Source organism: Balaenoptera musculus, chromosome 11, assembly GCF_009873245.2.
Source record: "Balaenoptera musculus isolate JJ_BM4_2016_0621 chromosome 11, mBalMus1.pri.v3, whole genome shotgun sequence".
Taxonomy (NCBI): domain Eukaryota; kingdom Metazoa; phylum Chordata; class Mammalia; order Artiodactyla; family Balaenopteridae; genus Balaenoptera; species Balaenoptera musculus.
This window is the reverse complement of record NC_045795.1, coordinates 59,336,334-59,363,608: the sequence shown is the minus strand read 5'-3', so window position 1 is coordinate 59,363,608 and position 27,275 is coordinate 59,336,334. Positions and strand designations below refer to the sequence as shown.

General features: G+C 40.0%; 1 protein-coding gene across 6 annotated transcripts in view; it reads right to left on the bottom strand.

Annotated features, from left to right (window-relative positions):
* ULK4 (unc-51 like kinase 4) overlaps positions 1–27,275 on the bottom strand; it is a 541,913-nt gene that overhangs the window by 159,191 nt on the left and 355,447 nt on the right. For all 6 annotated transcript variants that reach the window (XM_036870501.1, XM_036870500.1, XM_036870504.1 and 3 more), the window contains one exon: positions 6,249–6,415. In XM_036870501.1, coding sequence (XP_036726396.1) covers positions 6,249–6,415 — 167 coding nt within the window. The remainder of the gene's footprint in view (positions 1–6,248; positions 6,416–27,275) is intronic.

Genomic DNA, 27,275 nt, shown 5'->3' with positions numbered 1-27,275 from the left:
ACGAGGCCTTGACCGTCTTGCCAAGGAGTTAGAAAATGATATGTAGATAATGAGATGTCATCAAAGTTTTCAAGGGCAGGAGAGAAACGATGAGGACCATGGACTACAGCAGACAAACCTCACTTGCACTCAGCTACCAGACAGGGTAGCTCATCGGGGACAACAATAAGGGGAAAGCCCGGAGGAGTCGAACTGGTAACTCCAAGAGATACTGAAATAGAGACTGTAGCCCCTACGCTGACAGCCTTCACGTGAGCGTGAGATCAAAGAAGACTCAGTGGCCACGTTTCAGTCTTCCAGGCAATGCCGACACACCTGCCGACCAACAGCAGTTAAACCGTCCTACTACCAGCGTAATGTATCAAGCTGCCCCCATCACTCCAGAAGTGAGAGACAAGGCCCAGATTGGGAAGTCAGGTGACCTGGATTTTAATATTGAATATTTTCTTTCCCTAGCCCCCAAACTTGGTAACATCCCCCGCCCCTGTTCACTCTGCAGGACCCTGTACCTTCCAGTGGTGAGGCATCTCAGTGTATTAAGATGATGATTTTCTCCACTATTTGGTATTGACGGTCTTACCAAAATGAAGCTCCCTGACACTCAACACCCTTCTTCTCTTGATTCCTGCCAAAATCACAGGTCCCAAGCCCTGGGCTAGGCTCACAGATGCAAAATAAAACCATAAATTTATATCTCATAAGCCTGCTAGGAGTTAGTTCACTCTGTAAATACGAACTGAGTGCCCTCCCATGTGCCAGGACACAGAAATGAAGAAATCATGGCCCCCAGGAACCCTCTGTAAACAGGAAGGGGAGGTGAGCACCTTTCTTCTTGTTGCTATTAACAATACAGCAACCATTTATCGCTTACCTTCCCTGGGCCAGGTATACTTAAGGCACATCATATTTACATATCTCGTATTCTCTCATTTAAGTCCCCTGCTGAGTAGTTAGCATGTCTACTTTACAGACGAGGAAACTGATACTCAGACAGGTCAAGTAATGTGCCCAGTGCCTCACAGGTAAAAGTGACGTGGCTGGGATTCAAATCCAAGGTGTTCCAGCCTGCAAGGCCCAGGGGCTCCCACCACACCAGTGAGTCCTGAGCATCTATTTGTCTCTGCTTCCACATCTTTCACACACAAACTCACAAGGTAGGTTGGGGATAGGGACTGGACTCCTAGCAGAGAATCTGACACCTCCCTCCCCTACTCCTCACCTTCCCAGTACACATTCCTGCATCATATCCCTCTCCTCCTTCAGAAAGAAAAGTGCTTCATAAATCTAAGCACTATTATCATTTTTAACACTGGCAACACTCAGCTCTTCTACTTTCGAGAGGTTCCTGTTAAAAGCAGACATGGGCTTTGAATGCAGAAGAATCCCAGGTGTGCAGCATGTTTACAAATGGAAGAGGTGACTTACGCTTTGGAAAGAACTTACAGCTCAGTGTTCTAGAAGGATGTGTCTTTGATGCCCACTCCATTTCTTTCCCCAACCTTTTCCCTAATTCAGTCTCAAGGACTCTACCTCTTTCAGATTGACACCAGGTATCACGTAGATCAAAGTCGGTCATCAAGGTCAAAAGCAATACTTGGCAGATATTATAGGGAAAGATTTAGAAAGATGACAGCAGTAAAATACAAAGTGGTGCTGAAAAAAATGAAAGAATAAAAAACAGTGATCTATTGGTACACTAACAAATTGAAAAAAAGAATTAGAAAATATTTTGTACTAAGGAGTTTCCTTTTAAACACCCTACCTGATCACTTGAAATAAAAGAGGATTTCTACGTTCTGGAATTTAAAGAATTTTTAGACTTCTGATCCTTTTCATCCACAACCTACACAATCTTTTACAGACTGATATCATCAAAGCATCTTGTGAGAGTAACTATCAACTACACCTTGAAGAATTACATAAAGCTACCACTGTGGAAACTGAAATAAGAAACAATGCTCTCGATAACTTAAAAGGACCAACTGTATAGCACAGGGAACTCTACTCAATACTCTGTAATGACCTACATGGGAAAAGAATCTAAAAAGCAGTGGACCTATGTGTATGTATAATGGATTCACTTTGCTGTATAGCAGAAACCAACACAACAATGTAAATCAACTATACTCCAATAAAAATTTTAAGAAAAAGAAACAATGCTCTCTGAAAAGACACTTATTAGAAAAGAGAGGGAAAACTAAGAGAAATCTATAATTCAGGATTCCATAAGTACTTAGCCAAGCTTTACTGTTCATTTAGAATATGAGCAAATAAAAACAGCAAGGTAGTCCAAAGGCCATTTTCATCTACTGGCTTTACAAGTTTGGGTTAAAACTTATTGACTAACTATCATCTTGGTTGAGGAGATCTTGGAATTATTTATTAAAACACACGAGACAAGCTACATACTTCACCACCTTAACTGCGGGTAAAAGATAATTAGGAATAACAGAGACTAAACTGGGGTCTAGGGATTCATTCTTGGCTCTGCTACTGTGACTCTTGGCAAGGTATCAGAACAGTCTGCTTTCAACACCAACTTCTGCATCTATCCAAGCCAGGATGCTACCATTGATACACATCTCTTGCAATTTTACTGGGATTCTAAATATAACAGTGAATTCATATTGGCTGTGTGCTATCCCATGATCTAAGTATCAGCTGACTCAATTCTTTAGAGAAAACATGAAAGGAGACAAGCATGTGGTGGTACCTAACACCTAACACAGAAAGTACTACTCAGTGAACTCACATGCCCTTCCTTCCTCAGAGCACGATGCCAGGTTACAGTCTGGGGCTACCTGACTTTTCTATAGCCAGTAAATATTGGGGTGGCCAAAAGATTCATTCAGTTTAGGGCCCGTAAGATGGCCCTAGTAGCACTTAGTTGTCTTTAACTCCATTTGAAACAATTTTGTTAGTGACAGCTGTCATATCAGTGTGCATTTAAAAAGACACTTATCAAAATTGGTGGATTTTTGTGTAGCCATTTTAATAATGAAGATGGAAGAAAAAAAGCAACATTTTCAGCATATTATGCTTTATTATTTCAAGAAAGGTAAAAACACAACTGAAACGCAAAAAAAGATTTGTGCAGTGTATGGAGCAGATGCTGTGACTGATCGAACATGTCAAAAGTGGTTTTCGAAGTTTCATGCTGGAGATTTCTCACTGGCCGATGCTCCACGGTCGGGCAGACAAGTTGAAGTTGATAGTGATCAAATTGAGACATTAATTGAGAACAATCAACGTTATACCACGCAGGAGATAGCCGACATACTCAAAATATCCAAATCAAGTGCTGAAAATCATTTGCACCAACCTGGTTATGTTCATCGCTTTGATGTTTGGGTTCCACATAAGTTAAGGGAAAAAAACCTTCCTGACCATATTTCCGCATGCGATTCTCCATTGAAATGTAATGAAAACGTTTTGTTTCTAAAACAAATTGTGATGGGTGATAAAAAGTGGATACTGCCCAATAACATGGAATGGAAGAGACTGTGGGGTAAGTGAAATGAACTGTCACCAACCACACCGAAGGCCGGTCTTCATCCAAAGAAGGTGATGTGTATATGGTGGGATCAGAAGGGAGTCCTCTATTATGAGCTCCTTCCAGAAAACCAAATGATTAATTCCAACAAGTACTGCTCCCAATTAGACCAACTGAAAGCAGCACTCAATGAAAAGTGCCCAGAATTAGTCAACAGAAAACACATAATCTTCCACAGGATAACGCAAGACCACATGTTTCTATGATGACCAGGCAAAAACTGTTACAGTTTGGCTGGGAAGTTCTGATTCATCTGCCATATTTACCAGACATTGCACCTTTGGTTTTCCATTTATTTAGGTCTTTACAAAATTCTCTTAATGGAAAAAATTTCCATTCCCTGGAAGACTGTAAAAGGTACCTGGAACAGTTCTTTGCTCAAAAAGATAAAAAGTTTTGGGAAGATGGAATTATGAACTTGCCTAAAAATGGCAGAAGGCAGTGGAACAAAAAAGGGTGACTATGTTGTTCAATAAAGCTCTTGGTGCAAATGAAAAATGTGTCCTTTATTTTTACTTAAAAACCAAAGGAACTTTTTGGCCAACCCAATACATCTCTAGCCCTCAGAACCATCTTGCAGGGGGCCTGATTCCTCCAGCTCAAAGCTACAGTAATCAAGACAGTATGGTAGTGGCACAAAAACAGAAATATAGATCAATGGAACAAGACAGAAAGCCCAGAGATAAACCCATGTACATATGGTACCTTATCTTTGATAAAGGAGACAAGAGTATACAATGGAGAAAAGACAGCCTCTTCAATAAGGGGTGCTGGGAAAACTGGACAGCTACATGTAAAAGAATGAAATTAGAAAACTTCCTAACACCATACACAAAAATAAACTCAAAATGGATTAAAGACCTAAATGTAAGGCCAGACTCTATAAAACTCTCAGAGGAAAACATAGGCAGAACACTCTATGACATACATCACAGCAAGATCCTTTTTGACCCACCTCCTAGAGAAATGGAAATAAAAACAAAAATAAACAAATGGGACCTAATGAAACATAAAAGCTTTTGCACAGCAAAGGAAACCATAAACAAGACAAAAAGACAACCCTCAGAATGGGAGAAAATATTTGCAAATGAATCAATGGACAAAGGATTAATCTCCAAAATATACAAGCAGCTCATGCAGCTCAATATCAAAAAAATACACAACCTAATCCAAAAATGGGCAGAAGACCTAAATAGATATTTCTCCAAAGAAGATATACAGATTGCCAACAAACACATGAAAGGATGCTCAACATCACTATCATTAGAGAAAAGCAAATCAAAACTACAGTGGGGTATCACCTCACACTGGTCAGAATGGCCATCAACAAAAAATCTACAAACATTAAACGCTGGCTGGAGAGGGTGTGGAGAAAAGGGAACCCTCTTGCACTGTTGGTGGGAATGTAAATTGATACAGCCACTATGGAGAACAGTATGGAGGTTCCTTAAAAAACTAAAAACAGAACTATCATACGACCCAGCAATCCCACTACTGGGCATATACCCTGAGAAAACCATAATTCCAAAAGGGTTATGTGCCACAATATTCATTGCAGCTCTATTTACAATAGCCAGGATGTGGAAGCAACCTAAGTGTCCATCGACAGATGAATGGATAAAGATGTCGCACATATATGCAATGGAATATTACAGCCATAAAAAGAAACGAAATTGAGTTAGTTGTAGTGAGGTGGATGGAGCTAGAGACTGTCACGCAGAGTGAAGTAAGTCAGAAAGAGAAAAACAAATACCATATGCTAACACATATATATGGAATCTTTAAAAAAAAAAAGATTCTGAAGAACCTAGGGGCAGGACAGGAATAAAGATGCAGACGTAGAGAATGGACTTGAGGACATGGGGAGGGAGAAGGGTAAGCTGCGACGAAGTGAGAGAGTGGCAAGGACATATATACACTACCAAATGTAAAATAAATAAAATAGATAGCTAGTGGGAAGCAGCCGCATAGCACAGTGAGATCAGCTCGGTGCTTTGTGTCCACCTAGAGGGGTGGGATAGGGAGGGTGGGAGGGAGACACAAGAGGGAAGAGATATGGGGATATATGTATATGTACAGCTGATTCACTTTGTTATACAACAGAAACTAACACACCATTGTAAAGCAATTATACTCCAATAAAGATATTAAAAAACAAAAAAGCAAAAAACCATCTTGCAATTCCACATTATCAGTCTTAAGGGAAAGCAAGTGTGAGGGTTTATGTGTTGCATATGCGTGTATACGTATGTGTGTGTATCTATGCACATACAAACACATTATGTGTGCGTGTGTATGCGCACATAAAATCTCAATCCGCTGCTGCTCGCTAGCTAATCCATCCTGTTGGGGGTGGGCTGGAGTGCCATCTCTGGACAGGAAAAACTACACACTGCTTGGCCAACCCCACAGTCCAAGTGATCTCTGGGTCGCCAGCAGTTCCCTAATGAGTACTCACCAATTCTTTGCTTGGGCCTCTCCTGCTTTCCTTTCAGATTTTGTGTTCAAATTACCTGTCCTTGACACTGGTCACCCAAAGATGGCTAATAAATATGGTATTCTCTCTCTATTGTTAGAATCATATGTTCTTTTCTAAAAATAAAGACACATTCAAGGAAGATGAGAGAAAAGAGAAGGAAAGGGAAGTGGGACGTGGCACAGCGTTGTTCAAGATGTGGAGAAAGAGGTCCTCTACCTGCAGAGCCAGTCGCACGACCCCGGAGGTATAGGTCAGCATGCTGTGCAAAATATCAAGCAGGGAAAATAGCAGGGCGGCTGCCATCTCGTTGTTGTTTTTATTGTCCACATCCAAGCACAGTGTGGCAGTTTCAGTGAACAGGCTACAGACATGATGGACCAGTCCTGGGGGTAAAATAGGAGAAGGGTAAAACATTCATCATAAAATATAAAAATAACGTGTCACGTAAACCCAGCAGAGTAGGCATACATAGTCTACGTTGCATAAACTCTAAACAGTCCTTCAACTGTATTTGCACCAGGTACACTTGGGAAAGGTTTCTAAAATGCAGCTTCCCAGGCCACACGCCCAGAGAGTCTGCTCAGGAGCCTGGAATGAGGCCTAGGAATACACTTGTTAAAAAGCTCTCCCGTTGATGTTGATGGAAGGGTTCCCCAAATTACACTTTGAGAAACACTATCCTACATGGACAGGCTTCACAGGGATGGAAGACTCCCTGACACTGCACAGTGCTGTATGCAAACATCCTGTCCCCAGGTTCTGTTTAAAGGTACAGTTCTTCATGGGGTGGCTCAGGGACCGCAAGTGAACTGGGGATCTATCAAGGATGGACAAGTAATTGGGTCACCTCAAGAGGCTAAAGAAATGAAGTGATTTTTTTCACATGCATTCCAAAATGTAAGATAATGATTTTTAAGCAATGTGAAATTGAGAAATTGCCAGGTCTGTCTCTGCAAACCTCATATTCACAGTGTGGCTGGTCTTCATCAGCTTTCACTTTGACGTAGTTTGTTATGACCAATACATTTAAGTTGGCATTTTTATTATTATTGTAACACAGCATTACATTTTGAATTCCCAAAATGATTCAGATGCAAACGTGGTGAAAAGACAACATGAAATGTTATAAACCGAAACGGTAAGGGGGTCCTTTAGTATCAATAGATCTCAATGTTCTAGAAAAAAGTGAATCTTCGAATATAAATATTTTACACTAGCAGATGGGGAAAAAAACATGGTAAGGAGGTAGGACATGTGTTGTAAGCTGGACCTGCAATCCACTTATTTATTGGACCTGCAATCCATTGGTCCCTAGTCCTCAGGACAACTGGATGGAAACTCTGCCAGGCACAGCCATCCAAGCTTTGGTACCTTTCCCAGACATTGCACACTGTCATTTCCAGTAAGCCAATCTAGTGTTCCTAGACAAGTGCAAAGTAATTAAACTACAAAAGCAATTAATTTTGTCACTAAAGGCAGAGAAAAAACAAAATTACAGAGCATCATTCAAAGTTGTAATCCTTGCGGCAAAAACTGGTATAAGCCACAAAGCTGAAAATAAATATACTTGAAGGGAAAGTAGAATGAATTATTAGCAAAATTTCTCTATCAAGTGACAAGGTTTGATAGCACAAATCATCAATGACACATAGTAAAGAAAAGCAATTATTAGGACACATGCATTACACCGACAGGCATTCTGCTTTGAGTTAGCATGCATCTCTCAAGTGCCCGCTATGAATCAGCACTTGGCGTTTGTGAGCTGCAGGCAGGGTAGAAGGGCTTTAAAACGTAGTATGTGGTAAACACATGCTGCAGGAGAAGATGTTCTCTTTTGGGGAGTTCATGATTACTTTGTGACACATCATGCTGATGGTCAGAGGTGCAAGGGACCCAGCTATGTGAACAGCAGAGAAGGACATGGCCCTTCAGAAGGAGGAGGTAGACCCCTGGATACCCATCTACACGCTGCTTGATTCAGACGAAACAGCTGATGAACAGCTGTGCTCTTCCTGATCTTTATTCAGTCTTCAAGCAAGGAGCACAAACAATGAATGCAATCGAATCCATGCTGGGCTGGCAAGCCTTTCCAGCCTGTGAAAAAACAGGCAACAAACACCAAGCTCTGACATTACACTCGGAAGTCACCTGCTGTCAGGGAAGGTGCTCATATGAGATTAGAAATGAAGTATGACCTAAACATTTCTTCATAACAGTGAAAATGCCAGCAAAGCCCATTAATACGATGTTAAATGGCCTAGCTCAGCCATATAGTCAGTGCTCTTCATAGACAGAACTTTCATTTCAGATGAAAATACAAGTTTTTCTTGTTTAAACGTTTTATTATGAAAACAAAGAAAGTCATGAGAAATTTCAGTAAAATGAATCCCTATCACCCTCTTTCATAATTATCAATAGTTTGCCAATATTGTTTAATTATCCCCATCTACTTTTTTTTTTTAGTATTTAAAGCAAATTCTAGATATCATCTTATTTCTCCTGTAACTGCTTCTGTAAGTCTCACAAATACCTTTTTTTTTAAAACATAACCACAACGCCATTACCATCTAATACAATTAACCCACTTCTTAACATATGCAATGTACCATCTGCATTCAAAACTCAACTGTCACAAAACTGTCATTTTTTTACAGTTCATTTGTTTGACTCAAGATACAAAGCAGGTCCACACATTCCATTTGGCCGTAGATCTTAAGTCTTCTTCAACCTCTAACAGTCCTCTTCCCCACCTGCAATTTTTCAGGCCATTTATTTGTTGGAGAAATGAGAGTATTTTTCCTGTAGATGTTCTTGTTGGGTGTTCTTATATCCCTGCATTTCCTGTAAACTGGTAATTAGACCTAGAGACTCAATTTAATTCCGGTTTGATTATTTTGGCAATAATACTTGGAGCTGGGTACTCTGTATATCCTGTTGCATTATATCTAGAAGGATATACTGTCTGGTTGTTCTACTCTTAATGATGTTGAAATTGACCCATGGGTTCACGGGTTGTTAGCCTAACTCATCCAGTATAAACTTCCCCATCAAACATTATCTACTAATGACCAATGTCCAGTTGTATTATTTCATTAGACATGGCAATATGGAATTTTCAAATTCTGTCATTCCTTCTATATTTTTTCATCTGCTTTTCTTCTATAAAGAACCTTCCTTTATCAACTTATTTTGTTATCATAAAATATGGTTTGTAAAGGAAAGGCAAGGTAGATGCTTGATAAATGTTTCTTTGTTATCATTTACCAGTTTTCACAACAATGATTTTGGAGTGTTTGCAAGTCCCAAATGGGACCGAGGTAGGGAGGTGGGGGAAGCTAGAAATTACCAAGGTTACTGATCAGTTCACTTTGGAGCATCAATGTGAATATAATAGATATTTAAATAATATATTTTATGGATTTTAGTTGATTTCAATCACTATTATTTTTATGCTAAACTTGTTCCATCTTTGGCCACTGAGAGCCCCTTGAAAGTGACCTACCTTCTACTAAGATTATATGTCTCAAGCTCATCTTATGAATTCCTGCCTAAGACTGTGCATTAGCTACCTCTCGAAGGAGTCCTGGTTTCTTTTAATGAGACTGGTATTTAGAGACCATGGTCTCAGCACTAGAAACACTCATTGCTACTGGGTCACTGATTCAGTGGACAGAGATAAGAAGTATACATCTTTTAGACAGAAAAAAAATAATGAGTTCATGCAGATATTTCCAATTCCACATTCCAGAAATGGACCCTCATCTCTAAGCAGCAAGGGAAAAAAGACAAATAACATACAAGAGAACTCCCATAACATTAACAGCTGATTTCTCAGCAGAAAATCTACAAGCCAGAAGGGAGTGACATGACATATTTAAAGTGATGAAAGAGAAGAACCTACAACCAAGATCTCATTCAGATTCAATGGAGAAATCAAAAGCTTTACAGACAAGCAAAAGCTAAGAAAATTCAGCACCACCAAACCAGCTCTACAACAAGTGTTAAAGGAACTTCTCTAAGTGGAAAACACAGGAGAAGAAAAAGACCTACAAAAACAAACCCATAACAATTAAGAAAATGGTCATAGGAACGTACATATCGATAATTACCTTAAACGTCAATGGACTAAATGCTCCAACCAAAAGACACGATTCACTGAATGGATACAAAAACAAGACCCATATATATGCGGTCTGCAAGAGACCCACTTCAGACCGAGGGACACACACAGACTGAAAGTGAGGGGATGGAAAAAGATATTCCATGCAAATGGAAATCAAAAGAAAGCTGGAGTACCAATACTCACATCAGATAAAATAGACTTTAAAATAAAGACTACTGCAAGAGACAGAGAAGGACACTACATAATGATCAAGGGACCAATCCAAGAAGAAGATATAACAATTATAAATATATATGCACCCAACATAGGAGCACCTCAATACATAAGGCAACTGCTAACAGCTATAAAAGAGGAAATTGACAGTAACACAATAATAGTGGGGGACTTTAACACCTCACTTACACCCACGGACAGATCATCCAAGCAGAAAAATACTAAGGAAACACAAGCTTTAAATGACACAATAGACCAGATAGATTTAATTGATATTTATAGGACATTCCATCCCAAAACAGCAGATTACACTTTCTTCTCAAGTGCGCACGGAACATTCTCCAGGATAGATCACATCTTGGGTCACAAATCAAGCCTCGGTAAATTTAAGAAAATTAAAATCATATCAAGCATCTTTTCTGACCACAACACTATGAGATTAGAAATCAATTACATGGAGAAAAACGTAAAAAACACAAACATATGGAGGCTAAACAATATGTTGTTAAATAACCAAGAGATCACTGAAGAAATCAAAGAGGAAATCAAAAAATACCTAGAGACAAATGACAATGAAAACACGACGATCCAAACCCTATGGGATGCAGCAAAAGCAGTTCTAAGAGGGAAGTTTATAGCTATACAAGCCTACCTCAAGAAACAAGAAAAATCTCAAATAAACAATCTAATTTTACACCTAAAGGAACTAGAGAAAGAAGAACAAACAAAACCCAAAGTTAGCAGAAGGAAAGAAATCATAAAGATCAGAGCAGAAATAAATGAAATAGAAACAAAGAAAACAACAGAAAAGATCAATAAAACTAAAAGCTGGTTCTTTGAGAAGATAACCAAAATTGATAAACCATTAGCCAGACTCATCAAGAAAAAGAGGGAGAGGACTCAAACCAAATAAAATTAGAAACAAAAAAGGAGAAGTTACAACAGACACCGCAGAAATACAAAGCATCCTAAGAGACTACTAAAAGCAACTTTATGCTAATAAAATGGACAACCAGGAAGAAATGGACAAATTCTTAGAAAGGTATAACCTTCCAAGGCTGAACCAGGAAGAAACAGAAAATATGAACAGACCAATCACAAGTAATGAAATTGAAACTGTGATTAAAAATCTTCCAACAAACAGAAGTCCAGGACCAGATGGCTTCACAGGTGAATTCTATCAAACATTCAGAGAAGAGCTAACACCCATCCTTCTCAAAGTCTTACAAAAAATTGCAGAGGAAGGAACACTCCCAAACTCATTCTATGAGGCCACCATCACCCTGATACCAAAACCAGACAAAGATACTACAAAAAAAGAAAATTACAGACCAGTATCACTGATGATTATGGATGCAAAAATCCTGAACAAAATACTAGCAAACAGAATCCAACAACACATTCAAAGGATCATACACCATGATCAAGTGGGATTTATCCCAGGGATGCAAGGATTCTTCAATATACGCAAATCAATCAATGTGATACACCATATTAACAAATTGAAGAATAAAAACCATATGATCATCTCAATACATGAAGAAAAAGCTTTTGACAAAATTCAACACCCATTTATGATAAAAACTCTCCAGAAAGTGGGCATAGAGGGAACCTACCTCAACATAATAAAGGCCATATATGACAAACCCACAGCAAATATCATTCTCAATGGTGAAAAACTGAAAGCATTTCCTCTAAGATCAGGAACAAGACAAGGTTGCCCACTCTCACCACTATTATTCAACATAGTTTTGGAAGTCCTAGCCATAGCAATCAGAGAAGAAAAAGAAATAAAAGGAATACAAATGGGAAAAGAAGAAGTAATACTGTCACTGTTTGCAAATGACATGATACTATACATAGAGAATCCCAAAGATGCCACCAGAAAACTACTAGAGCTAATCACTGAATGTGGTAAAGTTGCAGGATACAAAATTAATGCACAGAAATCTCTTGCATTCCTATACACCAATGATGAAAAATCTGAAAGAGAAATTAAGGAAACACTCCCATTTACCACTGCAACAAAAAGAATAAAATACCTAGGAATAAACCTACCTAGGGAGACAAAAGACCTGTATGCAGAAAACTATAAGACACTGATGAAAGAAATTAAAGATGATACCAACAGATGGAGAGATATACCATGTTCTTGGATTGGAAGAATCAATACTGTGAAAATGACTATACTACCCAAAGCAAACTACAGATTCATTGCAATCCCTATCAAATTACCAATGGCATTTTTTATGGAACTAGAACAAAAAATCTTAAAATTTGTATGGAGACACAAAAGACCCCGAATAGCCAAAGCAGTCTAGAGGGGAAAAAATGGAGCTGGAGGAATCAGACTCTCTGACTTCAGACTATACTGCAAAGCTACAGTAATCAAGACAATATGGTACTGGCACAAAAACAGAAATATAGATCAATGGAACAAGATAGAAAGCCCAGAGATAAACCCATGCACCTATGGTCAACTAATCTATGACAAAGGAGGCAAGGATATACAATGGAGAAAAGACAGTCTCTTCAATAAGTGGTGCTGGGAAAACTGGACAGCTACATGTAAAAGAATGAAATTAGAACACTCTCTAACACCATATACAAAAATAAACTCAAAATGGATTGGAGACCTAAGTATAAGCCCAGACACTATAAAACTCTCAGAGGAAAACATAGGAAGAACACTCTTTGACATAAATCACAGCAAGATCTTTTTTGATCCACCTCCTAGAGTAACAGAAATAAAAACAAAAATAAACAAATGGGACCTAATGAAACTTCAAAGCTTTTGCAAAGCAAAGGAAACTACAAACAAGACGAAAAGACAACCCTCAGAATGGGAGAAAATATTTGCAAACGAATCAATGGACAAAGGATTAATCTCCAAAATATACAAACAGCTCATGCAGCTCAATATTAAAAAAACAAACAACCCAATCCAAAAATGGGCAGAAGACCTAAATAGACATTTCTCCAAAGAAGACATACAGATGGCCAAGAAGTCCATGAAAAGCTGCTCAACATCACTCATTATTAGAGAAATGCAAATCAAAACTACAATGTGGTATCACCTCACACCAGTTAGAATGGGCATCATCAGAAAATCTACAAACAACAAATGCTGGAGAGGGTGTGGAGAAAAGGGAACCTTCTTGCACTGTTGGTGGGAATGTAAATTGATACAGCCACTATGGAGAACAGTGTGGAGGTTCCTTAAAAAACTAAAAATAGAATTACCATATGACCCAGCAATCCCACTACTGGGCATATACCCTGAGAAAACCATAATTCAAAAAGACACATGCAAAAAAAAAAAAAAAAAAAAAAAAAAAAGACACATGCACCCCAATGTTCATCGCAGCACTATTTACAATAGCCAGGATATGGAAGCAACCTAAATGCCCATCGACAGATGAAAGGATAAAGAAGATGTGGTACATATATACAATGGAATATTACTCAGCCATAAAAAGGAACAAAATTGGCTCATTTGTAGAGACGTGGATGGATCTAGAGACTGTCATACAGAGTGAAGTAAGTCAGAAAGAGAAAAAGAAATATCGTATATTAACGCATATATGTGGAACCTAGAAAATGGTACAGATGAACCGGTTTGTAAGGCAGAAATTGAGACACAGATGCAGAGAACAAACGTATGGACACCAAGGGGGGGAAGTGGCGGGGGGCAGTGGTGGGATGAATTGGGAGATTGGGAGTGACATGTATACACTAATATGTATAAAATGGATGACTAATAAGAACCTGCTGTATAAAAAAATAAAATAAAATTCAAAAACAAAACAAAACAAAGCCTTCAAAAAGGAACACAATTTAGATCTTTATTAAAAAGGAAATGTATTTTCCATTTACTTAAATTGTATTGCATTAGTCATTTGCAATCACAGTCTATATGGAATTTTCCTTTGGGGGTTTTCATGTTTGGGTTTTAGGAAAGGACCCCCAATATATGGCTAATCTCTGAATAAATATTTTAAGGTTCCTAAATAAATAAATAAAATAAAAATAAAAAAATAATTCAGATTTTGGCCACCAAAGTGACACTTGGCAACTGACAGTTTCTCTTAGCAAATGATCAGAGGATAAATGGAATAAATGCAACATGGATGGTGTCAACTGGCAGATGATGTGGGTTTTAAAACTCTCTTTTATGTATGTTGAATTGACCTTAAGTAAGCAATAATTGGAATAATTGAAGTCCAAATATCATGTGTATCACAAGTAGCCATATTTAGCCACTTGCGCTGTCATGACAATGACAATCAGAGAGAGTGGTGGCATTATAAAGTTCCAGGGACACCAGTAATAAAAAAAAAAAAGGGGGCTTCCCTGGTGGCGCAGTGGTTGAGAGTCTGCCTGGCAATGCAGGGGACACGGGTTCGAGTCCCGGTCTGGGAAGATCCCATATGCCGCGGAGCAACTAGGCCCGTGAGCCGCAATTACTGAGCCTGCGCGTCTGGAGCCTGTGCTCCGCAACAAGAGAGGCCGCGATAATGAGAGGCCCGCGTACCGCGATGAGGAGTGGCCCCCACTTGCCGCAACTAGAGAAAGCCCTCGCACAGAAACAAAGACCCAACACACCCATAAATAATAAATAAATAAATAAATAAATAAATAAATAAAACAACTTATATCCAGAATATGTAAATGATTCCTAAACTCAATAATAAAAAACCAAAATACCCAATGTTTAAAATGGATAAGAGACTTGAACACTTAGTTTACAAAAGATATGTCAGTAAGCACATGAAAAGTGTTCAACATCATTAGTCATCAGGAAACTCCAAATTTACAATGAGATACCACCACACACAAACAGGAATAATTATAATGAAAAAACTGACAACACCAAATGTTGGTGAGGATGTAGAATGACCAGAACTTACATATACTGCTGATGGGAAACAGATGGCAGTTTTTTATAAATTTAAATACATATTTACTACATTTCCTAGCAATTCCACTCTTAGGGATTTATGCAAGTAAAATGAAAACATATGTCCACAAAAAGACTCATTAGACCTGTGTTCAAAATAGCCCCAAATCGAAAGAGCCCAGGTGTCCATCAACAGGAGAACAGATAAACAAACTGAGATATATTCATACAATGGAGTACCACTCAGCAATAAAAGGGAATGAACCACTAAATCCTATAACAACATGGCTGAATCTCAAAAACAGGGCTCAAAGAAAGACACCGGGAACAAAAAGAGGGTATATAAACTCAGCTGTATGAATATGTTTAAAGAAAACTCGTCTATGTTGATTGAAACAGAACAGTAGTTGCTTCTGAGGGAGGGGCAGAACAGAACTTTCTAGGGTAACAGAAATGTTCTATACTTTAACAAGGTGTTGGTTACAGGAATGTATGCATTTTTCAAAAATGACTGAACTGTATATATAAGATTTGTCCGTTTCACTGTATATAAACCATACCTAAAGTTAAAAGAGCTAAAGAAAATCAGTTGGGATAGACTGAGAGAGGTTGGAGGAAGTTCAGTGAAGCAGGAAGTGTAGTCTCTGCTGGGATGAGAGCAGCATTTACTGAGCACCTGTTTTGTGCCTGGCACTGGACCTTTACTTGGCTTTTTACATTTAATATCTCATCTGAATTCTCTAACAGCTCCAGGGGACAGATGCTAATATCTCCACTTTCTAGATGTGAAAACGAAAACTCAGGGTATTTAAGTAACCAGTTCAAGGTCACAGAGTAAGCAGGAGTCACAAAGTGATCTGAACCTGCATATAACTCCAAGGTTCAGTGATCTGAACCTGCATATAACTCCAAGGTCCATTTCTGTCAATACCACGGAGCCTCTGGGAGCAACCAGTGGGGAACTGAGACCAGAAGGTCAATGATGAAACCTCTGCAGTTATACCATGACCAAGTGCTGGTGAGGTGGGAAGCAAGGAGGGGGCAGAAACATCCCTCAGCAAGTGTGATTTGTGACTTCCTGGCAACAGTGAGGTGTGGCCAAAAAGCCTCAGTGAGAGACAGGAGAACTAGACCCTCACTGGAGGAGATGAGCAAGTGAGTTTTCCAGGAACTATAGTGTACGTTAGATTTCAAGACACACTGAGTTTGAGATAACATCCAAAAGCCAAGGCCCAAAGGCTGTTGGAGATGAAGGCCTAGAAACCAGCTAACAGTCAGATCAGAAAAAGGTGGGAGATGACTGGAGAAAGTGGAAAAGTTCCCGAGGACAGGCAAGACAGAGGCCCAGAGTTAATAAAGACTGAGAGATGAGTAGATCCCAGACAGGGGAGGAATTTACAGGGGAAATGGAGGCAAAGGTGCCAACATAACAGAGAAAGAGCCATAATAACATAATGCCACAGACATCAACAAATGACCAGAATCAAACAGAAAAAGGGTGTCAAGGGTATCTAGTTGACACGGTTCAAAGCTTGAGAAAAGTTCACCGATTGGGTCACTTCCAGGTTACCGATGACTGTCATTGGTAAAATTTGTTAGGTCCTGTGCCCTGAAGTCAGACTTCAAGTTGCCAGACCTTCCTTGTTACATTTCCCCACATACCATGTAGGTTTTGACATATTTGCTTCCATGCTGTCCAGAATTTCCCCATAGAGGGAGTTAGGAAATAGAGTTTCTTGGAAGGCAGGAGAGCTTGGACTGGCACTTGCATAAAGCTGACCACACCAGCTGTCCACATCCTCTGTGGGAGCAAAGGAGGCAGCCTGTTCGTCCCCTCACCTCACTCTGCGGGACCTGAGGATTAGACTGTTACAATAGGCAAAGCTCTGTGAATGAGCTAACACATGATGCATTTTACTAAAGTGAAGGCATACATCTTAGGAGGTGGCAAAGGGAAGGAAAGGAAGTTAACATTCCCTGTTTCTGTACTTTCATTCTCCCCAGTCAAGAGAAAGATACGCCACCTCCAAAGAGACTGAATGAAGTTCCAGGATACTGCCAGGCTGTGTTCTCCAGAGTGAAAACTTTCCAAGGGATTCACCTGTCCGCAGGCACGTGTGTATGGCTCTTTTCTACCTTCCTCTGCCCCTAAGAAGGCTAATGACAATATGGCAGAGTCAGAGGCCTGAGCCCCTGGGAAGGGCCCAGTCATTTCTTTTGTTGCTGTCTTGGGAGGGGGCTTCTGCTCCTCTTCTCTCAACCAGACCCAGTCTGAGATACACTAGCCACCTGCGGCTAAGGTCAGCTCTGCTCCAGACCCTCAGGGCAAACGCACAGCCCCTTGCTGTGTCCCCTGGCCCTCCCCTCGGGCTAGCTGGCTTGCATCTGTGTGCAAGGAAGAGAAGGCTCTCCTGCATGAGGGTGTTAAGATCCAAGAGTGAAGTTCCAACGCCGAGGCAAATACACAGGGATAGCAACAGACAACTCTGTTTCTAGGCCAGCAGATGGACCTAGTATAGGAAGTGGGGCTAAGAGCAGTCCTCTATGGGGACCAGTATAATTAAAAGGGTTTCTGCGCATTGCTTGCTTGTCATCTCCCTTAGAGATGCTGTACAAAGACATTTGGGATAGTGTCCTAGTACTTCCCAGCCCTCTGGCCAAATGCCATCTTAATACTCCATCCCAGCACCTCTAAAAGAAATCAAAATTCATTAAGTCATAGAATGCAAGAACTATTTTACATGAATCATAACCAACTCTTCAAAAAAAAAATCCAAGAATTATTCTGTGTTAATTATAAGCAAATCTCTAAAGGGGTCATCCCCATAAGTTATTTTCAAGCGTTTAATATTCCAGAAATATTAATGTGCCTGAGCTGTTCCCAGCTTTGGTCACTGTGTCCTTATTATAACATTACTTTCTCAAAATCTGTTGGAGCAGAGAACTAATATAAGAGTACACTTTGAAATTCCAAGCTTTTGAAAGTACTTTCCATTTCTATCATTAATGATTTGAAAACAACACTCTAAATCCAAGCATAAGCTCCCCAGATAGAGGCTTCCTTGCAGATAATTCTACATTTACAGCATACAAACATGTGGTCATTTCCACTAGGGTTCATTAGAGTCAACCTAAACAGACAACCCGGAAGAGGAGTATAAAAGCATCTGTGCAACTCGATGTAGGGAAATGGTTTTTTTTTTCCCCAAAATGATCAACGCTTAACCACCAAAACCACCGAAGTCGCATCACATCAGCTGAGTTAAACGTCTTCTTTTAAACAGAACAACATGGAGGGTGAAAGGGGCAGTGCTGTCCTGGATACACTGAAGGGTAAACGCGGGCATCTGTGAACGGCGTGGGTCCTGAGCTGGAGCATCCCAGCAACCATTCCTGGCCAAAATTAAGGAGCTGACACACACACACACACACACACACACACACACACACACACACACACAGAAATGACCCCAAACGAAAACACGTCCAAACGTCTCTGAGGTTAAGAATTACTGAACCATCTTAGTGTCAGTCTCTGCCTCTGTTTTTCCAGCCCGTTTATCTGTGTCCAACCTGCCTGCACAGGCTGGCATAGGCGCTTCCTAAGAGGCCCTGGGTGTCCACAGAGTGCCCGGTGCCAGCCCAACCCCTCAGCCCAGCCTTCATCCTCCTCCCGCATCTGCCCTCCCAATTCTTTTTTTTTTTTTTGGCTGCGCCGTGTGGCATGCAGGATCTTAGCTCTCCGTCCAGGGGTCAAACACGCGCTCCCTGCAGTGGAAGCGCGGAGTCTTAACCACTGGACCAGCAGGGAAGTCCCTGCCCTTCCAATTCTGCATGCCTCTGCCCTCACCCTCACACCCGTCCCTCCCAAACACCGAGGGCCCGTGAGAGTTTGGCTTTCCCCAGTCAGGAGAGGAACACTGAATAAGTCTTGCTAGATGAGGATGACTAGCCAATTCATAATTCTGTGCTCGGAAATTACTAACTCATTGAACCTGAAACGGAAAGTATGTCATAGGCTGGGACCTCTCAAATAGGACAGACGCTAATGTTTAAATGACATTTTTCTTCCGAAAGCCTGAACGGACTCTGTATTCAGGGCATTCATTCTGAACTACTTTCCTAAGAAAACTTTGTCTATGAGAGTATCTTAAAAACAAACTCAGTCCAGCTCTCCTGAGTCCACAATTGTCCCTGGATTCTCCTGTGATTAGCACAGAATCACTTAGTTCCACAGATAAAGAACACTGGACTGAATTATTCCAGGTGTATGATTTATCCTGGCCACCTGTCTCAGGGGCTGCAATGCCCTTTTTTGGTTTAAACAGAGATCCTGAATTTTAGCAACACATAAACCTATTTCTGTGTGGCCAAAATGAGGCTCTAGTTGCATACTTGAGAGGTAAAAGTTTTGGACAGAATGAACTCAATTATAAAAACCATTGAAAGGAGCAGTTTAACACGTAAAGGATTTATGCACTGAAGATAACGTGAATTTTAATTACTCAGAGACAGCTAAAAGAGCATAGGATTAATTTAAACAAATATACCTGGAACAATTTTGGAAAGTGAGACTATAAAAAGTAGAAGTGGATGCTAATTTCATACCTGAAACTTATAATACAATGTTGTTTATGACTAAGTAAATTTTATTAACTCAAAGGTACAGAAACTTTCCAGTTTTTATCAGGAAATTAATGGGTAAAGAACAATGAATCATACACGTGCAATGCCCAGGAAAGCGCTAGAAGAGAGTGGGGTGGAGGAGCAGGGAAGGAAGCCCTCCTGTGAGGGAGGGAGACTCCTCGGCAGCAACGCAGCCCAAAGTCCACTCCCCAAAGCCTGGAAGCTTTGTCTAATTCCGTTCCGACTACAACGCAGCACTTGCTGAATTATGAAGGGGCTTTTATGAGCTGGGCCCTGAGCTAAAGATGTGCTCTTGAGGCCCCAGAAGACCTTCAGTACTTCCTTTTCCTTCCCCTGCCATCTATCTCCCAGCTGGTGGGTAAACGTTCAGGAGAAAACATGCATCAGTCACTTAACCAGCTGTTCATTTGCAATATGCAGAGCTCTTATGATGTAAGTTTCATAGTGCCAGACAATGAGGGAAAAAACTCAAAAAGTGGCTCCTTCTTTTCAAGGCCCATTAAAAAGATATCCACATGTGAAACACATCACAGAATAAAAGGTCAGCTTGGTGCTATCTGTCAGAGAGCAAGGATCAATGGGAGGACAGGGGAAGGAGGGACTAAAAGTGGCCTTGGTAGGACATGAGGGTTTGGATAGGCAGGAGGGAGGAGGAGGAGCTCACTAGTTTTGGTCAAGAAACACGAGAAAGATTTCCAGTTGGGATTTGAACATGCCGTAGTCAAGCAATTGTTGTGAAGGCTAGAATATAGGGCCTGTGAGAGGGCGGCTGTAGTCAGATTCCCAAGTCAGAAGACCCTAGGTTTTATCCTATAGGCAATGCAAAGAGGCAAAGATTTCTCCCATTGGTTTCTTATTATAAAAGCGATATATACTCATTATGGACTAATTCACATTTTGCATTTTTTTCTTATACTCTGTAAATATTCGAATAATACAGATATATGTATTTGTATATAAAATGTGTGACATAGAGAATTAAAACTTCCCAGACATTCCATTTCCTCAAAAATCACGATACATAAGAGCTTGCCACGGATTCTTTCGAGGCATGTGAAATATACATAAACACACGCACACATACATGCATGGAACAGATTCTATGGCTTGCTTTTTTTCACTGAAGAATCTGTCAGAGACATCTTCCCACACTATATAAAGTGCTTACTTGTTCTTTTAAATAACTAGACAGTATCCCATTTTTAAAATAAAATTCCATGATAAAGTTAATCCCAAGAAGGAGAAGCCGGGAAGTTTAGATATCGCCTGGCCGCTGTATGCTCTGCTCAAGGTGACTGTGTCCCCAGCCCTGTTTTCTTCCCCTGGAGTTCCAGAAGCAGGGCAGGGAAGGAGAGAGCCACATCTCTCTGGGGAACACATTTTAACATTTGAAACAGGGGAGTGGCAGTGGTGATGCGTCATCTCAAGGATCAAACAGCAAGGATGCAGGGCTAGAGCAAGAATGAAAAGGAAAGTGATGGACAGAAAAGAGAAACTGGAGGGAGAAGGGCTTCGGGTGTCACATTTGGGCCCCTGGTTCTAGCTGTTTCTGGGGCCCAGGAATGATTCTGCCTCGAGTTCCATCAGACACCCTTGGACTCATAGACCTTCCACTTTTCATGTGGCTAGTTTGAGACAAGTTTCTGATACATGCAGGTAAAAAGTTCTAACCAACACAGGAGACTGGGAATTCTTGTTTTTAAGTCCTCTTTTAACTGGATAGATTAGCGGTTCCCCAACTATCAATTTTCAGGTTACTCGGTCATCTTCAAAAAATCCTTTCTTGACTCCATGCGTTATTCCCGTCCTACTTTCCTTTCTTTCAATCTGTATTTATTTATTTATTTTTGTCAGTCTATTGCAGCCCCAGGTCATCCTCCTCTCCCCAGACGCAACTAGTTTTACTTTTACTTGATTATTTTATTATTTATCTCTGTATCACTAAATAACACACTTGTAGTTTTTTAGTTTTAGACATTATCTGATGACTTCCTACCATGCGATAATGAAGATGCAGCTCTCTTTCCCCACCCCTACCTCACATGCACACAGTTCCCACCCCTCATCCCCCACTATGATTATCTCTTACTTTTAATCAGATTGATGTTCAGTGATTACATTGTTATGACTGTAAACACTATTCCTAAATAAATCATATAGAAAACTATGATGATTTTTCCTTTCCTGGGCAATTTCTTGTTTTCCCTGGAGTTAATAATTTAAAAGGCTTGACTCTTATTTCAATGGCATTTTGAGACTGTGGTAGGATAAATAATGCCCCCTCTCCCTAAAGAGATCCACATCCTAATCCCTGCAAACTGTGAATATTACCTTATAATGGCAAAAGGGACTATATAAATGTGATTAAGTTAAGGATCTTGAGATGGAGAGATTATCCTGGATTATCCAAGTGGGTCAAATATAATCACAAGGGTTCTTAGAAGAGAGAGGCAGGAGATCGGAGCTAGTAATAGGAAATGTGATTACAGAAGCAAGAGGTTGGAGTGATGCAAGGGAGGGGCCACAAGCCTAGGAATGCAGCAGCTTCTAGCAGCTCTTCAACTTGGGTTTTCAAGGCAGGGAAACAGAAACCTCCAGAAGGAATGAAGCCCTGCCAACAGATGGCTTTAGACTTCAGACCTCCAGAACTGTAAGAGAATACATTTTTTGTGTTGTTTTAGGATGCTAAACCTGTCGCTTTGTTAGAAACTAATACAAGGAGGAAACAGAAGTAATTCTTTTGGCTTAGACTGTGGTCTTTACCAATGAGTCCTCAGCCACTGTTCCTACTGATGAGACACACTTCTGAGTTTGCATCAGATGATAGACCAAAACCTTAGAGAACCCAATCTGATAATGTTAGAGATGTTCTATAGTCATTACATTGTTCTGTAGGAAAAGCTTATGAATTGGCTCATTTCTGGTTGGCCAAAAATGGAGAGGGAGACTATATCATTCAAATTATAGCAGAGAAAGCACAATGGACTGAGAGCCTGGGGAGACATATCCTGGCCTCAGCCCTACAGAACCTAACACAGTGACTGTGGTCAACTCTCTCCTTCTTACTGAGCCATAATTTCCTCATTAGAAAATGACGATGAAGGAGCTCTATGTGACACCTGAGGTTTCCTTTAGCTCTGATACTTTGTAATTATAAGTCAGAATGTGGCAAATGAATACTGTATTCCTCTAAACCTACTAAAACGCTACATGGAAAATTATTTGCAGACACTTCAATAAAGATTCACGATAACAAACTGTGACTATTAGTAAAATAAATAAATAAATAATAAAATAACATCAATCCTCTAAACTAAAAGCTAGATATTAGAACTAGCCAGAGAAACAGTAATAATAGCAAAAACCTAGATGGCTCTTATCATGTACCAGGTACTATTCTACGTGCTTTAACAGATATCTAACCAAAAAAAAAAAAAAAAAAAAAAAATCTCCTTAACAGCTCCATTTCACAGATGATGAAACTGAGGCTGAGAAAGGTTAGATGCCTTTGCCAAGGCCATCTGGCTCCACAGTCTGTGCTATTACACACTATGCAAGATTGCTTTTCTGTAACTGAAATGACTGAAAAAGGAAAAAGAGGAAAATACAACTATTCAGTCTAATAAGTGAATGCAAAAAAACCCCCAGATTTATTTTAAAAGACGTAATTAGGAAGAGATAAGGATAAGAAAGGTAATGGGGAGGGCTTTACATACCAAGTTGAATCTCTCCCACTACTAGAGAAATAGAAAGGGCTAAAGAAGAAGTGTAAACAAAAAGAAGGGATAGAAAACTGCCATGGCACCAAGACACTCCGCCTTGAAAATCAGTCTGCTTCATTAAAATCTTATTTTGCAAAACTTATTTTAGCATGTGTACACAGCAGGTCTATTATCCCACAACAGTCTTCCACGTCAGTGACATCTTTCCACATTAGTTAATTAACAGATGCCACTCACAGAATGAGCCTATTGTAGCTGATGGTGCAGGAGACACAAAGCAATATTAGGTATTCAACACCAGTGCTGTCAAATAAATGACAACAATCAGCAGGGAATGTACTTCATTTTCCATTTTCTGGTGGAGAGAATAAACATTAGGAAGAATTTTATATGTAGCTTTTATATATCGAATTTCTGAAAAACCTGAAGTCACATTGGAAATCAATTCAAGCTATAAAGGAACTTGCAAAAACTCACTTAAATATTAATGTAAACGATGAAGCTGGCAGAAACAACCATAGAAGAAAATATATGAGGAATACTGGTTAAAAACAGAAGAACGTAATGCTCATTCTTTACCTCCTTGCACTTGACCTCTTCATGGCTCTTGACACATTTGACCTTCTGGAAATGCTGCCGCCTTCTTGGCTTACAGGACACCCCACACTTCTGGGTTTCCTCCCCGTTCACTCCTCAGTTTCCTGAAGCTCTTTTGTCCTTCACGCCACAATCAAGGTGTGTACTTATCTGATGAGTTGTCTGTCTTCCCTACTAGACCATAAATTCTACAAGAGCAGGAAACACATCTCTTGGGGCTATTCCCATCTCTCCTAAGCCTAGCACAGCCTCTGGCTCATACTGGGTACTCAACAAACATGTGTTGAGTAACTGACATTACAACAAGATCAAAGAAGGGCTCATTCTAGAAATTCATAGCTGATTAATCATTAGAAAAACCATTAATAAAAGACACACTTAACAGTGTGTGGGAATAAACAAATATTACCCAAATGAGAACAAGCAGAGGCTATTCGGAGCTTGCTGTAGCAAAGGAGTCAGCCAGCATCACTTGTGTTTGGCAGAGACTCAAAGGCAGGCAGGTAGGCAGGAGAGAGACAGCTTTATAGTGAAAAGACAAGAAGGCTTTGCAAACACACTGACTGGAGGCTGTTGGCATGGGGGAGCTGGAGGTGGGTTAACTAAAAGCAAGGTACCTTGTCATTGTTTGGGGGAGCATATTTGACTTTCTGTGGCTGGTCCTGAGTTGGAAGCAGGGGAAAAAATTAAGGAAGCCGGCAGTTACTGACCAAGTCCTGACCGATTTGGGCCAAATGCTACAGGGGTGATGGTCTGGCGTCCTGGAATGGTTGCTGCAGAGGTTGTAAGTCAGACGTCTATTTTCATACAGGATCTGACCACTGTCCATTTATATAACTGGCCAATCAACGGCAGAGGCATATGCATTCAGGGCAGGAACAAGGAGAGGATGCCCACTCTCACAATTTTCATTAAAAATTCTGTTGGAGGGGCTTCCCTGGTGGCGCAGTGGTTGAGAATCTGCCTGCCAATGCAGGGGACACGGGTTCGAGCCCTGGTCTGGGAAGATCCCACGTGCTGCGGCGCAACTGGGCCCGTGAGCCACAACTACTGAGCCTGCGCGTCTGGAGCCTGTGCTCCACAACAAGAGAGGCCGCGATAGTGAGAGGCCCCCGCTCGCCGCAACTAGAGAAAGTCCTCGCACAGAAACGAAGACCCAACACAGCCAAAAATAAATAAATAAATTTATTTAAAAAAAAAATTCTGTTGGAAAACAACAAGGACCCACTGTATATACAGCACAGGGAACTATATTCAATATCTTGTAACAACCTATAATGGAAAAGAATGTAAGAATATATATGTGTATATATGATTCAGTTTATATACACACACACACACACACACACACACATATAACTGAATCATTTTGCTCTTCACCTGAAACTAACACAATGTTGCAAATCAACTATACTTCAGTTAAAAAAATAAAAATTCTGTTGCATAATCTAGCCAAGGCAATAATAATAGTTAACTACTTTCATAGTTAACAGGCTTCTTTAAAAGCCTATGTGGGGAGGGGACTAATGAGATTTGAAACCATTAAAAAAGATGAAGTAGAGCTACATGTACTGATACAGAAACATGTCTACAGCATAGAATATGGAAAACCAAGTTAATAAATAATACATATAGTATAATAGCATATATACTACAGGCATTTAAGAGTAATTTTTTTTATTAAACACTTCCTAGTTTTTCAGCACAGTGCTGTTTTACACACTTTATCTTTACACACATCTCATCTAATCCTCCATGGCCACCCAGTTATTATTCCCATTAGTTTGCAGATGAGAAAGTGGGGACCTCCCAGAGAATTGTAAGTAAGGCGTAAACCCAGGCAAGCTAACTCCAGACCTGGATTCTTCCTCACTGTCTACTTCTGCTTGGAAAGCTCTACGTACATGGATAACCCAGGTCACCTGGGTTTGCTTTTAACTTCATACACTTCCTCATTATATAAATTTTCATAATGAGTATGTGTTGCTTTTATGATTGGAAAAGATACAGATATTTTACATCTTATAAAAAATTAAATTGTAAATTGACAGCACTTTATTTTTTTTATCATGATCTGAAACTTAAACATTTGTTAGCAGTGAGTAAGGCTTCTGTTCAGAGTTCAGTTTGAACTTTTGTAACACCAAGTAAACTTGTATTCCATTCTGACACTTTTGTGAGGTTTGTTCCACCTTGAAGAAAGTTTCAAGTGTCTCAGCTGTGAGGAAGCTTGATACCAAGAAAATAAATACTACTTGGAAGCCTGTGAGACATTTAAGTGCTGGCTTTGCTTTTCTAATTAGGATGGCTTTGGTACAGGAGCATAATGTGAAAATCAAGGAGACAGAAAATGGAGCTGAGAAAATGACATACTCTGGTCATCCTTCCCGGAGGTCTCAGAGCAAAAGTAGTCTCATTCCTACTAACACAACATAGTAAATCAACTACACTCCAATAAATTTTTTTTAAAAAGAGAGAGAGGGAAAATGTATATCTCAGAAATAACTAATTTTCTTGTCAACTGCATTATTATGAACTTTCATCAAATCTTTAAAAAAAAAAAAAAAAGAGAGAGAGGGAGAAACCGAATGTTATGGGGGAAAAAAAAAAGCAGGACTGCTATCCCATACCCTTCTGCTTTCTCTAAACCTTCCACCGACTCCCCCCCCCCCCACTTCTGAGTTATTCAATTTCACTTAAGTTTCCTTCCTCTCTCCCTTTCATCTGTTGTTTTCAACTAAGCCAATTTCTCAATCCAAAGGAAACCTTCCACTGGCCTTGGTGGTCCCTCAAAATTACCATCCTATCTCTCCTTCTTTTATTGACAGTGTAGATAAGTCTGTTTCCTTCCTATTTTTTCTACTGTTGAAGTCATCAATAGAATTTTCAAAAAGTACTTCACTACAAGCACTTTAGCATTTGATCATCTATTTTCAACAACGGCTTCTTTCTCACTGCCCTGCTGGGTTCTCTGTCACTCATCACCAGTTGGTTGGTAAGAGAATATTTCACTGGGCACAAGGGGACAGTAACAGGATCTT